Source organism: Acanthisitta chloris, unplaced genomic scaffold, assembly GCF_000695815.1.
Source record: "Acanthisitta chloris isolate BGI_N310 unplaced genomic scaffold, ASM69581v1 scaffold13784, whole genome shotgun sequence".
NCBI classification, from domain to species: Eukaryota; Metazoa; Chordata; class Aves; order Passeriformes; family Acanthisittidae; genus Acanthisitta; species Acanthisitta chloris.
The window spans coordinates 109,886-124,570 of NW_008667698.1; the positions used below are offsets into that span (position 1 = coordinate 109,886).

A 14,685-nucleotide genomic window follows, 5' to 3' on the forward strand; every position below is an offset into this window, starting at 1 on the left:
ATTAGGAAGCACAATTAGAGCACTCTATACTGTGTCCCAAAAGCAAATTACTTCTAAGAAATTAAGTTTATTTTTAGTGGGGAAAAAAAAGACCAAACAGAAAGCCTCAGAAGAGTGACAAAACTTGGGGACAAGAATATATACATATAATATATATACACTGCCTAGAGGTTTGTCTGATGATTACATAGTACAGTTGCTGTCTTGAACTTGGAGGTCTCAACTGCTTTCTAATTAGACAGATATATAAAAATGTTTTGCAATTAGTTGTAGAATAAATGCATTTGTTATTACTCAAAGCAGAAGCTGGTTTTGAGAAGAACCTCAAACAGTCCAAGTATCTGCAAAGTTCACAAAATGCTTCCTCTGAGTCAGTTTTATTTTATGCAGCTGAATGCTTCTTATTTTACATAAATCACCAAAGCAGATAAATCCAGTGTCAAATAAAAATGTGGACACTGTCCTCAGTTCAAAGCACAGTCTAACAGTGTATAAAAATCACATCCTTTTCCTTACTGTATAGACAGAAATAGCTGTGACGATTCAAAGTAAATTGTTTCCATTCAAAGAATACTTAAAGGTAAAATCTGGCTCTATCATCCAAGTCTCAACTCATCCCTTTGCATTCCGTTACTAAAAAATGCTTGATCATAGAGTGACTTCACTATTAAACAGTTCAACCACAGTAGGTAAGAGGACCAAAATGTACAGAGCAAGAACTATGTTTCAGAAACTGTAGTTTTCCCTCTTAAGTACATGGATTCAGTTTTTCAACCACTAGATTGTTAGCCTATTAAGTGAATTAATAAGTAACTTGCATTATTGGATTAAGCTCTACCTGTATTATAGTGGAAGATACTGATTTTGTAAAATCACTGACAGAAGACACTGCCTGCAGTAATAATTGATTTAATTTTCAGCTTCAGTTACTCAGGAAGGAGACAATATATACCCTTGAAATGCCTGTTCAAATAAAAATTTTACATACTGTAAGCATCCAAGACCATAAAAGAATAAAAATGGAAGAATTCCAGCACAACTTGACAGAACAAGTAAACATAAAATGCTGTTTTTATTGAGAGAATAATCTACACCCAGGAGGGGATTTGGCATGGCAAGCAAATCAGGCCCTTGAAGGTCTGACTTCACTGGAGTTTCACTGACGTTTATCAATGGGACACAAAATGGTAATGCTGTGGAACACAGTTGGGGTGTGGGACAAGGGCCTTAATTGGTCCTTGCTCAAACAAACCTCTGCATCAGTTCCCTCATGCAGCCTTCAGAGCACATCAAAACAAGGTGGCTATGATTTTATTTAACGCTAATTCTTTCTGCTTCAGGAGACTCATAGCAAAAAGGTTATATTTATCTTCCTCAGAGCTGGGAGCGTCATACACTAAAAACAGAAAGAGATTGTATGATTACATTTCACAACTAAAGTTCTATTGCTGGGAGCACAGAAGAACCATTAGCCACAAACTCCTGCAAACATCTCAGGTTTCCACATTCCCAAAGTCTTTTGCTGGAAAACTGGAGACACAAGGTTAGAATCTGGTGACCAAAATGTAGTAAGTTCAGAAGGGAAATCCCCTTAAGAATAATTAGAATTAAACTTGAACACTATTTTATGTTGCTAACCTCTCAGGCAAAACACCATCCCACTTCGTCCAAGATCCAAGAAAACTCGTATTCAGAATCAAGCTTCTCTCCGGGTCCTTTGGAAAGTCCCTTCTGTTATTTATTTGTGCAATCCTACGTGAAGATATTTTTACTGCAGAGTATTACATGAATTGCTCAAAGGTCCCTTTGACAGACTGTGCCATTTGTCACCTAAAGCATTTTCTGGGGTTACAAAAAGAAAACAAACCAAACCACCTTCATCAATGGCAGATGAAAACAGCTAATAAGGAAAACAGGGGAGCAAAAATAACCAGAAATTGACAATCAACTGTCTCATACATTAAACCAAGGAAGAACAGATGGTAAAAGAATTGCTGACTTTCAAGACAAAGAAGCTTACTCTCAGAAAACCTACACCTCCCTTTTTAGCTCTGCAGTGTGGAAAAGAAAGCTGAACAGTATCTCTTCATCAGTAAAATCATGTAGATGTGAAAGCAAATTAATGGATCACAGTTTAATACAGATATAAAGTAAATGTTTTACAGATTTACATCATAGGGTTTAAGGAAATATTTATAGATGAAAGCTCAGCTAGCTCTACCAGAATATTATATCACAGGTGAATCATTCAGATCTTTCATGAGACAAACTCAGAACATTCCTGAGATTGCCTCATTTGTATCAAAACTCAGATTACTCCAAAAGAATACAAATCCAACTACATTTGGTGCATTAGTTCAAAATCCTTTGATGTAGTGAACCATTGGTCTGACTAATGACAACCAGAGAATCGATATTGAGCTTTTCCATCCCAGCAGAACAACATAACATTTTGTTGTATCTCTAGCAAGTAATTCAAAATTTAAGGTCAAAAGTTACAGGTCTTCAATGAGAATTGATCAAGGACAGCAAGCTCCAAAAACACTGGAACAAACTGAAAATTTGTCACTTGCTTCTAAAACATGTGGTTCCCTACCATACTTTTGAAAACAACACATAGTGCAGCCATCTTGAGAGAAGACAGACAACATGGATCAAAGCAATAACAATTAATGCACATGTGCAATGAATCCCCTTTATTACTCTACGCCATTTGAACTCAGCAAGTGTCACCAACTGCTTGTGTGACAATTATGTATTTCATGTGGCTTGTTTCACAGTTCTTCATTTTAACACAATGCTCATTATCCTGTACTGGAAAGTGTTCCACAGACATCCAACAACTGCTTTCAGACCACTCAATTACTATTTTTTCACTATTTAAGCAAGAGAAAATGGACCCAAGATTCTAGATTAGCCCATAAATTCAAAACTTAACATACAATGACTTCAGACTGCAAAACTGCTATTTTAAAAAGGCACTGCTGTTTGCAGTTTGGGATGTCACCTGGAAAAGCTTCAGATTCTTATCAGAAAAAACAAGCTGTCACCTTACACAGAAAGCAGCACCACTTCACACATCCCAAGCAGTAAAATACCAGAGCCAGATGCTCTTAGAACTGACACTTGCTGTCTTTATCTCGCCTGCATTTATCTGTGTCCTTCCACTACATTGCTTCTCACTCTGCAGCAGGCCAAGAGTTTAATTCCCTTAAATCACAGACCTTTTCTGCCCTTCTGAGGAAGCCTCTGCTCAATGAAATGCACGATGCATTTCGTGTTAACTTTGAGACATGTGTGGTTCCAGTTATAAAATGTTTACATAATTTCTGGCTTAAGGCTTCATCAAAGACCTAAGTCAAAACTTCAGTGATCCAAACCTAGAACTGCTTGTGAAAGTAGGAAGTCAAGACTCTCCAAAAAACTTACACTTTGAGCTTAACAGAGGGAAGGAACTACACTGAATGGCAGCATCACATTCTTAACACATCTTTTATCAACACTGACAGACCCTTAGCACCATTCCAGGACAGAGCCTGACAGTTTTTACATTTGTGTTCTTTGTAAAACTACCTACACTGAAAGATCAGATTGAAAGTAAAGGCAGACAAGGACTCGAACAGAAAAACTAATCTGATGAACTGGCTGCTGCCTCAGCAGCCTTTCTTATCTCCAACCAGTGACTACTAAATAGTCGGCCTTAAGTATTATATTATGATAAATGACTGGAAAAACCATCAGACTACAACATAAGAGAAGTGAGAAAGAAATTATTATTAGATGTTCATTCTCTTTAATAAGAGAAATTCCAGACAAGAGCATGGTATGAACTCTTACTTATCAGTATATTTGATCAAAAACTCAGAGAAACATTCAAAACCCGAAACAAAACTGTTGCATGTCATAGTCATATCACATACAGAAAAACAATGGAAAAAGGAAGAAAATCTAACAGATTCAAATGGATTCACAGGGAAGATGTGAACTAACGGTTGCAAAGTAAGTCAGTATGTTGCAAAACAATCATACTGAATCACATTTAATAGGTCACAGTGGCTTTACTACAATTGGATATTTAGACCACAAATACTCCATCCAAGAACATCACTTCAATGTTACAGTACCAACATACTCCTTCATTAAACTGTCAGCATTTCTTGATACAGCAGGCAAGGCTAACATTTTCAGCCAACAAGAAAAAAGAAGCACTTTTAAACTCATACAGCATATTTATCTACACAAAAAAAACTGTCTTGTACTTTGAATCTCACTCTATGCTTGCAGCAATGATGGCTTCAAAAACCAGTCCTGCAGTAAAGGGGCACCTGATACCCAGAGCTAAGGAACTGGAAATAGTCGTAGTGTAACTTCTGACAGGTCACTGCTTACAAGATAGGCAGGATTTAACTCACACCCTACCAGTGCACCACTGACAGCTCAGGACAATCTGTTGAGTAACATCAAAATAATTATTGGTCACCTGATAACCCATTCAAGAAAGAAACCATATCCATTACTCAGGTACCTTCTCCAAGATGTGTTCAAGTTCACATATTAGATTGAACACTATTACATCTAAGCATCTACAAAAGCATAACTGGAGCATCATGTAGTGACTAATTATTCTAGTATCAAAAAGCCAAATCCATTCATGGCAGTTAAACTGTGACCTATAAACATATCATGAACAGGAACCAGGACCAGGTTCAAATGCTGATCTCACAGTAATAAACCACCTTAGGGCAATACATAACAAACCAACTGAGTAACCATGTGTTTGTGTACAAGTGTGCACATATTAAGATGTGCAAAATCAGCAAGGAAATTTATATTTAGAAATAAAATGAAAAACTCATAAGCTAGAATGAGAAAAAAACACCTCAAGTAAAAATATTTACACACTCAGAAGAGAAGTTACAACTGGCCTGAAGAAAGCTAATACTGTGACAGAATTATTCATGTAGGTAACTACAAAAAGCTCCACAAAGCTCAAAAAAAGTGAAGGTGACACCTACACATCACAGAACACAGTATCTCATTCGAAGGTTTAATGACATTTCCAGAATTCATCTATTAGAGACCCAGCAAAAGAATTCACACCATTTGTTATGAGACTGACAAGGACATGATACATGGGATACAAAAATGTTTCCAACAGAATCATCACTTTTTTAAATAAATAAAAGCCAATTAGGCTGCAAGCAGTTTTTTGCCAAACTATGGGTTCACATCTACACACTTAGGTAGGAGTTTCTTCCCATAAAAAACTTTGCCAGGAAACAGAATTTTAATAGAGAAATTAGGCTCTGACCAAAATGCTGCTGCACAAAAAACAGATCAGTTTAGTTCACATAAAATCACAAAAGCTTTACAAAACCTTGCCTGGATTTTTCCAAGAAATATTTCAATATACAAGTACTTGGTACTTAAGGTTAGTTGCCAGAACTTGAGAGTCATGTAACAGTAAGTATCCAGTAAGAGGCATCATACTGAAGTTGGCTTTTGTATAATCTACTCAAGCAGTTTTTCATCCAAACACTTAATACAAAAAAAACAGAAATCCAAAGGCTCTTTACAAGTTTTCCAGTAAGCACTACAATTCTGATTAATGTTGTAACTATGAACAATTAAAAAATGAGAACTGAAGATCAATCCTTGTAAATACCAACTTCAGTTCTGGTCATTAGAATATCTGAGCTACTGCAAAGAGAGGAAAACGTTTAAAATGACCTCCAAAAATTAAGATTAAAACACTTCCTTTTTTCCATATTGCATGATTAAAAGTCACTATGCTATGAGCAACTTGTGAGAGTATTTAAAGAGCTATGGTTTCTAGATAAGGTCAAATAGGTAGATTAACAATAAATTTCAAAAATAATACACTGTAAAAAGTTTCTTTCTCCATGAGGTTTTATACTTTGTGCAAGTTTCTTTCCGCAACATGTAGGTAACTAAAAACAGGCACAGGAAAATACCACCAAACAGCCATGAAGAGCAAGTATGTTGCAAACTGAGTTCAATACATTACAAAAGAAAGAGGGGGGGGGAAAAATAAGGAAAAAACCACCCATAAACAAACAAAAAAGTATGAGAAAATATTTTCTAATGGAAGCCAAGTACTCACATGAATACTTCAAACTCTCATCTGAAAGTAACTCAGTGTAAAATCATGCACCGCAGGCCAATGAACTCAGTGTGAGTTTACTCATCTTTCACATCTTGAAGAGATGCTCACTACTTCTCCACAGAAAGATCTTCAGAGTTCATCTACTCTGCCTTCTCAAAAAATAACTACCACCAACTTCTTTCCTCAAAAAGGAGTGATAGGCTATAGGTGAGCCTTACTCCAACAAGAGAGATTACTCCAGAGGAACGAGTCATCTCTAGGCATACACTGGCTCCATTCTGAGTTCCACCAGTTTTCAATTTCCTTCATTTTTACCTCTGCCAATTCATCTACATTCAACCTAGTGTGCTTTGCCATCCCCAACAGATACATGCAAGTATAAAGCCATCAATTTCTATACTTTGTAGACAACACCACTGAAACACAGTAAATTACTTCTCCGAAGAATTTGGCCACCTTAAAAACAACCTTTTTTATATCTGTACTTCATGGAAACTTCACAAACCTGTCAAGACAATACCTGCAACTTAATGACTTCCTTTTTTACATCTTTTTTGTTTGCTTGTTTAGTTTCCTAAGAAAGCCATATCTGCTACAACACAACAGTTGAACCCAGGCTTCAACTTTTCTTCTCATGGGAAGAGAACACTGAGAACTGAAATGGTGCTGTCTAACCTGGCCCCATCTCACTGGCACAGCAGTACCAGACAGGCAGTCAAACATCATGAAAGTAGCTCAAAATGGGCTGCAGCCAACACTGTAGCATGGAACACATGACAGTTTTCAGAGGATGAAAGAATTAGAGATACTGTTTTTTGGAAAAGTGAAGTTACAAAGGAAAAGGAGGCAGGACACATGCAAGAAACTTTGCTAGTTCTTTTCCACAACATGCTTTTTCTCTAACAGGTGTACACAGCATACTCCCCTGACTGCACACAGAAGGAAAAGCTCCATAACCAATAATGCAATAACACAGCACAGGGAAGCCAAGAACTGACTCAACATGTAAAAATTCACTTTTGGTTTTCCCCCGCCAGTAGGTTTGAAGTTCTAACTGTGTGGTAGTAGAGACTGGAGGCCTCTGAAATAATAGCACAGTTAGGCACCAAACACTCAAAGACAATTCACAGATCCTAAGGAGCCAAGTAATGAAGGTCACACCAAAGGCCAAACACCTACTCAGATATTGTGATATTTGGGACATTACTGGAACCTTAATTAAGAGGATTTCACATCACAGCAGATCAGTAAGAACTGGAATGATCCTACAACTGTTTCTACTAAATTGTACTGCCCATCCCCAGATTATTTTTCAATTAATTATTCTTCCTATCCTGCCACATGCTTAATGATTTTGTTCCTGGCTTTAAAATTGAGCGAGAGCATACCACACTAGCAAAGGACAAACAGCTGTGACGACCTGAGGCTCCTGGTAACACTGGCTGGCTTGATAAATAAATTGCCCCAGAAAGTGAACAAATGAAGGTGGTAATTCTTATCAGAACATGATCCATTTCCAGCAGATACCAGTACTAAACCAGTTCAAGTTTTCTTCAGTCAACAATAAAACCATTTTAAAATCAGAGTGCGCTGCTTCTTTAACACAACTTCAAGTCTTGCAAAATACAGTCCTTTCCTTTGCATCCATGCCAAAAAGCCATGTTTAAACCAAACCACTTGCAGTGCTTCATTTGTAATTACATGCACACTCAACATTACTGCATGGCATTTTCCTTTAAGTTGCGATCTACAGGTGACCTACAAGGCTAAAGTGACAATTTGGAAACAAAACAGACAATTTACTGTAAGAGCAGTTTCAAAACAGCTTTTAAAGTCAAAGCTACCTAGCAGTTGCTCAAGAAATAGAAACTGCATAGAAAGGTCCCCTGGAAAGTCATTTAAGTCATTTGACTGTGTCTTGCCCTTTGCAAATAGGACCATTTTAAATAACATAAAATTTAAAAGTCCAACCTCTAATAAAATTCACGAAGCCTGAACACCTTAAAGTATATATAACTCTAGGAAAAGCTACCACAAATAATTATTCTTAAGCTCATAAAGTCTACAGGAGAAAAATAATTTAAAAAATATGACTTTGCATCTGCTTGGGTGTTGGTTCAAATCACATCACCAGCATCATTTCAATACAAGAGCAACAAAAGAGGGATTTCCTGACTCAGTGTTTAGAAGGAAGACACACTGAAAAGTAACTATTTGTTCCACACCTCATTACACTAAACCCATGAAAAACACACACACTACTTAGGCAAGTGCAATTATATTCATAAGCAGAACTATAATTTCACAATTAAGATTTCCTTTAAGTGCGAGTTACTAACCACAGTGGTATTACTTCTGGAACTTTTCTTAAGCATCCGATTAAGCATGTACTTTCCTCCAAAAAACACCCATACAGCAGGGAAATACAGAGAATGCACTTTGGATTTCAAACAGACTAAATATTTATGTCGAGTTCTCAAGTGTTTCAACAACTATCTAATACTCACAGCGATTACATAAGATTATGAAGAAGATGCCTACCAAGGCAAACTTGACATTTTTTCCACTGCTGAGCTTTAATACTTCAAATGTAGAAGTAGTTGCTCTAAACCACTGCTTAAATGTTTTATTTTGAAAGCATCAAAGATGAAGCTTAGTTTCATGCATATTTCTGCCTACTTTATGTCTTATCCTCTAAAGAGGTGTTTGTTAGTTTTGATTCTCTAAAACCAAGCTGTTTCAGAAGCAGCATCATTAAAACCACAGCATACTGTTGAGAATATAACTAATAGAAAATTTCTTGTCTCATGAAGCTTTTAAAGACAAATCCATAACCAATGACAACTGATTAATAACAAAAACAAACGGCTATATCAGTTTAGAGCTTCTTAAGAAACATTTATAAATACTAACAAAAGAAACAATGCAACTTAGAGAAAACATACAGTTAAATGAGACAAATGCTGAAATGTTTATTATGGGTAAGTATTATGGAGCAACACCAATTTCTATTAAGGTTAACTTTTCAATGATTCTTAAAACATTAAATATAAAAAGGGGTTTTCAACTTTTTATACTTGCACGTGTATAGTTCATAAACACATTTAATGTAAACACCATAACACCTGCAAATCAGTATCCATACTTACAAGAAGAGCTCAATAGCTTTACAAGCCTCAAATAAACTAATCTCATGGAGGCCTGGCTCAAAGAGCAAGTTACAGAACAGACCTGTCCACACAGCTGAAATGGGACCACTTCGAGCAGATAACCCACTCTATAAACCATGCTCTAGATTATTCAATAACAACTCAGCCTTATGCATGCCCAAATTGAAAAGTGCATTCTCTAGTTTCACTGGCACCACAAAGGAGCAGGAAGCCACCACACACTACTGTAGGCAACACCATCTCCAGGACAATGCAGTAACTGGGGAAATACGCATTTTATGGAGTACTTTCATGCTTTATGCACAAGAAAGTTTCTGCAAAACTGATCTGTTTCCCTGCAAAAATTTTTACTGGAAACACCATCAGATCTGTTTGATGCTTTACTTACTACTTGCTCAGTCACTAATATCTTACATTGTCAAACTGAATCGTTTCTACAAGAGTAGAAACACACACGACAGTACAGCCAAACAGGGAAGTCCCCCCAAAACACTACTCCAGTGACTTTTCATACTACTCATTCCAACACAATGCAGCCAGACACCATACTACGTGCATCTATGCAGTTTAACTGATAATTCCAGGCTAAATGGACAACTGGAAAACGGTTTCTATACAAACACATTAGCTGCATTAGCCTCACAGACACCTGAAAATATCTGGACATGGAGATCACAGATCCCAAACACGATTTGTTTTCTTCTTTGTACACATTTAGCAACCACAAGCATTGCTTTTCTCATTTTTCATTTCAGAAAAGATTATGCACTGACACCAAAGTAGCTGCAAATAAACACAGTCAGCAGAATAGTAATTGTGCAATCTATGGTAGAAGGCAGCCATGCACACATGACTCTTGGTAGTAGAAAGAGTAAGAGTGTATTGTGGATTATCTCCAAGAGTTGATACACACAGTATCCTTATTCATCCAGTGCTGACCATATACAGCTAAGCACTACATTCTAAATTTTAATAAGTACACTACAGATAATTCCATTTACTATTACAGAATTGTATCATAATGTCAGCTCAAGACCTCAAGCCAAATCAGACTACACTATCTCAGAGAATGAATGTAGCAATAAATAATTACAATTCTAAGAATCTAACTGCAATTACATTACAATGTTTAAAACACAAGTGATGAGTAATACACAAACTATTGCATCTTTGTATTTAAAACACACATTTTTTCTGAGTATTACCAGGCACATCATGAAACAAAATCATTTCTCTCCCCCACCCCTCCCCAGAAGTTCGAGCACTGAAAGATCAGCCATCACTTTGCTTAAACACTCACTTTCAAGTACCCGATTTCTATACTTGGAGGTTAAAAGTAGAGAATTAGATGCATTTTTAATTTAGGAAGCTACTGCCACTTCTCCTAGTAAAATTTCAGACAATGGCACAAATTTCCATGCAAATGAAAGAAGTCTTAGCTCTAAGTAGAAAAATTGTACTAAACAAGTAACAAGATTTTTCTGATCAACATCTCTTCCTCAATCTAATTTTGGACCAACTGTTCTTCTTGACAGTAACAATTTTCTACAGTTCTCTTAAGTGTAATTGCTTTAAACTGTGCTACAGGCAAATGTAAGAACACCAAGGTAATTTTACAGACTTTCTCCAGTTCTAATACATCACTATCTACCACTTATGAAGACAGTTTCCACCCCACCTCCTCCTTTTTTTCTCTGTAGATAGCAGAAAACCCAACTTTATTTAAGACTAAACAGCTTTGTACCAATTAATGAACTATGTACTTCGATGCTAGACTACAAAGGAACCTGTAATCAAGTTCCAAAAGCAAAAAAAGCAACCCTTAAATTTTAAAATTCTAATTCACTTCTATAATCAAAAGAAAATTATAACTAATCTACAATAAGCTTTCAGCAATTTGACCTTGATTTCTAACCCTGCCAACAGTACTATTCTGTTACACACTGCATGTACATAATGACTGCAGAAGATATCCACCATATCGATGACAAAACATCAAAGTGTTATCAAGCCAAATTGCAAAAGATAAAGCTTGATATCAACAAACAGACAGGTGGCTATTATAAAACACTTCTAAAATGATTATTAGTATTTTAATCATCAGCATGTCAAAACTCGGTCACACATTCAGTAGCATCAGTTATACACAAATGTACTCGACCTTAATAACAATCTACTACCATACAAGTACTCAAAAGGGAGAGAAAAAATAAAAGCAAAAATTAGATGTCCTAGCAGGAGAGATGAGAATTTAGGTCACCAGTGAAGCCTACATGAACTGTTCTGGATGGTTATTCATTCATACCAAGTATAGTTTCCCATTCTCTGTCGTCCATAGGGAACAAACTGTTTACATTTGGTTTTCTTTGCAACCAAACTAGAAAGGTTTGATTAAAGCAAAGCTTGGATTTCGTAGCGCAGTTTTGCAGTCCCAGAAGTGCAGGATATACAGAATCCTGCTGCCTGCTTATGTACAAGGTTTGCCATGTTGCACTCAACCATAAAAACACTTCATTTTATTCATTCAAAGGAAAATCCGAGTTCAAATTGCTTCTGCCATGTTTGCCAACCACATTTCAGACTAGATCCACAACCATTTTTCTTAAGACTGTATCAACTGTCCAGTTCTCTCTCCTTATTCTCATCAACTGTTGCATTATCAGACATGTTCTTTTTAAACACTGTAGATTTGCCAGTCTAAAGGGTACATGAGATCATGCAAAACATACTTCTATCATCACTACAGATTTTAAGAACAACACCAAAATACTTGAAATCATCACCACTCAAAACAAAAAAAGAAACTTACCTACTACCATGAGTGTGAATTCAAATCCTCTCTTCACAGACTTCCGGTAAACTTGATTGGGAAGGTTTGCAAACCCCACATATCCTTCAAGGTTCTTCTGTTGCTAAAGCAAGAGATATTTAGGAAAAAAAAGTTAAAAGAAAAGCATGTAAATACCTACTTTGCTTGTTGAGATTTTTTAAATTATCTAAATGTTCACATGATTTTCCCATTTGTAGAAATGTGCTGTGTACCCAACCTCTCAACAAACTAAGCTGTCCACATTCAAGAAAGTGCAACAAACTGCAACAATAAATCAGAAAAATTGATTTGTTTTTTTACTGGATAGCCAAAAGATTGGCACAGAAATTTAGCTATGCTAACAGTATTTTGAGCAGGTATAATTACCACATTACAATTGTGCAAGCACAAGAGCGTACAAGTGCAAACAAATTAGAATATAATCAACTTTGTACCAATGCCCATCTGAAACACAGGCAAGTAATGTGACTGCAGCTTTCCTATGCTTCCAAGTCATGGTGGCAATGCTCCAGTGACAGGGACTAACTTAATGTCCTCTACTTCTGGCTGGCACAGTCAGAGGCCTTCATGTTAAACCCAAACCTGCACTGATGCAGCAACAAACCCTCCATAAAGGCAAAACTTCAGCTGCCCTGAACTGTGAAGAAATTACTCAAAATCATAGAATCAACTGGGTTGGAAAAGACCTCAAAGATCATTGTGTCAATGAATGGACTGTGTATGCTTTAAGTCACATAACTGACTTTTTCCTTTGGCAAACAAACCATTATTCTCAAGCAAAGCTACAGTACTACAATGACTAAGTCAGAGTTTCGAGTTCAAATACATGCGATGCAACAAATGCTATTACTCCTCTAAAAGTAGGAATGTTTGCCTTGTTTCATCAAGAAACTCCTTTCTGAAGGTGCAGTTTAGCCTTCGGTGCAGCAATAGTCTCATCTGAAAGATTTTCAAAATATCAAAAAAAAAAGGAGCCAGGAATTTTAAATCCAAAGATGTGTTTTAATTTTCCAATCTATTGCTACAACTACATTGAGGAATGGAATCTATCACAACCTAATGCCCAAACAGGAGTCAATGCTTCAGAGATATCACACAATACGCAGCGCTTTTTAAAGACATTAAAGAGCTTCTTTACAGTACAGGCCCTTATTAACTATTAAGGATATGCAACTGCTGTTCACCCAACCAGATGCAAAGTATCTAATCACATTCAGATACTCCTTATAACCCTACTTGTCAACCACCTGCATTTTTTAATATCTACATACCTTTGAATGTGTGTCATGCTTGCTAGAAACAACTCACCCCCTCATTAACTCTAGCTAATGCTTCTTTTGTTTAAAACAATGGGTTTATACATAATTCTTGTTTTAAATCATCCTCTTCCCTTCTCCTTCATACACAGCTCCACATTTAGGATAGTTTTACTCCTAAGAACTTTAAGATTGCCGAGTATGAAATGCCAAAAAAGAACAGATGGCAATTTTTGGGTTCTTTGCTCTGTTCTGTGGGTCTATAGCAATTATACCCACAATTTCAGATAACGAAATATAAGTGATACTTACCAGAAAGATGAAGATGTATGAAGTGCTACATTGGGCATTAATGCTGTATCTAATGTGAGCATTCATGCTCCATAGGAAAAAGCCTTTTAAAAGAACTGAAGTCAATGCCAAATTCAGATTTCTGATACACCAATTAATATTGAAGCTTTCAACATACTGGTTTTTAAATGGTTGCATTTATTCGTAACGTGCTACTTCTAAACAGACCAAAGCAAACTAGGAGTTGAGTTTCTTTAATTCCTGCAACAGCTTGTAAAAGAAGTTACTTAATACCTTTTCTGTTAAAGAACTGTGTTCCACTGTATTGACCATTGTGCCAAGTGTGATCTCATGTTTCTAATACTCTCAAGAGCTTCCCCTTAAGTTTTATCCCTCCCTGATTTTCAACCAGCTGCTACCTAAGCTCAGTTTTAGTTCATCTACTAATCTACTACTACCTAATGCTGCTTCCATTTCCACAATAGCTGTAATACATATGTATTGAAGTAATACTTACAGCTACTTTGTAAACAACACGTTCCCGTCATTTCCAGGATAGAAGATATCAATAGAATACATCCAGAAGTAGTCCAGTAAAATGATGAGTTTGAACCATTGCAGCAACGAGTCCACACAGGTGCAGTCACAATCCAGAAAGAGAAACGGGGTTGGTGGGAGAAATAAAAGAAAAGAAAAAGTTACTTACATTTGACCAAAGCAACCCACAATACTTTCTATCTAGTATGCTTAGTATACAGTGTTTTAAAGAGAATCATAGAATGGTTTGGGTTGGAAGGGACCTTACAGATCATCTAGTCCCACCCCCCTGCCATGGGCAGGGACACCTTCCACTAGACCAGGTTGCTCAAAGCTCCATCCAACCTGGTCTTCAACACTTTCAGGGATGAGGCACCCACAGCTACTCTGGGCATCCTGTTCTACTGCCTCACCACCCTCACAGTAAAGAATGTCTTCCTAATATCTACTCTAAACCTACCCTCTGTCAGTTTA

The 14,685-nt window shown here is 36.7% G+C and overlaps 1 protein-coding gene across 1 annotated transcript in view; it reads right to left on the bottom strand.

Moving 5' to 3' along the window:
- Positions 1-14,323, bottom strand: part of SEPT7 (septin 7) — a 63,863-nt gene extending 49,540 nt beyond the window's left edge. The window contains exons 1-2 of the mRNA XM_009072607.1: positions 14,192-14,323; positions 12,107-12,209 (exon numbers count right to left, since the gene is read on the bottom strand). Coding sequence (XP_009070855.1) covers positions 12,107-12,116 — 10 coding nt within the window. The 5' untranslated portion in view covers positions 12,117-12,209; positions 14,192-14,323. The remainder of the gene's footprint in view (positions 1-12,106; positions 12,210-14,191) is intronic.
- Positions 14,324-14,685: the final 362 nt, after the last annotated feature.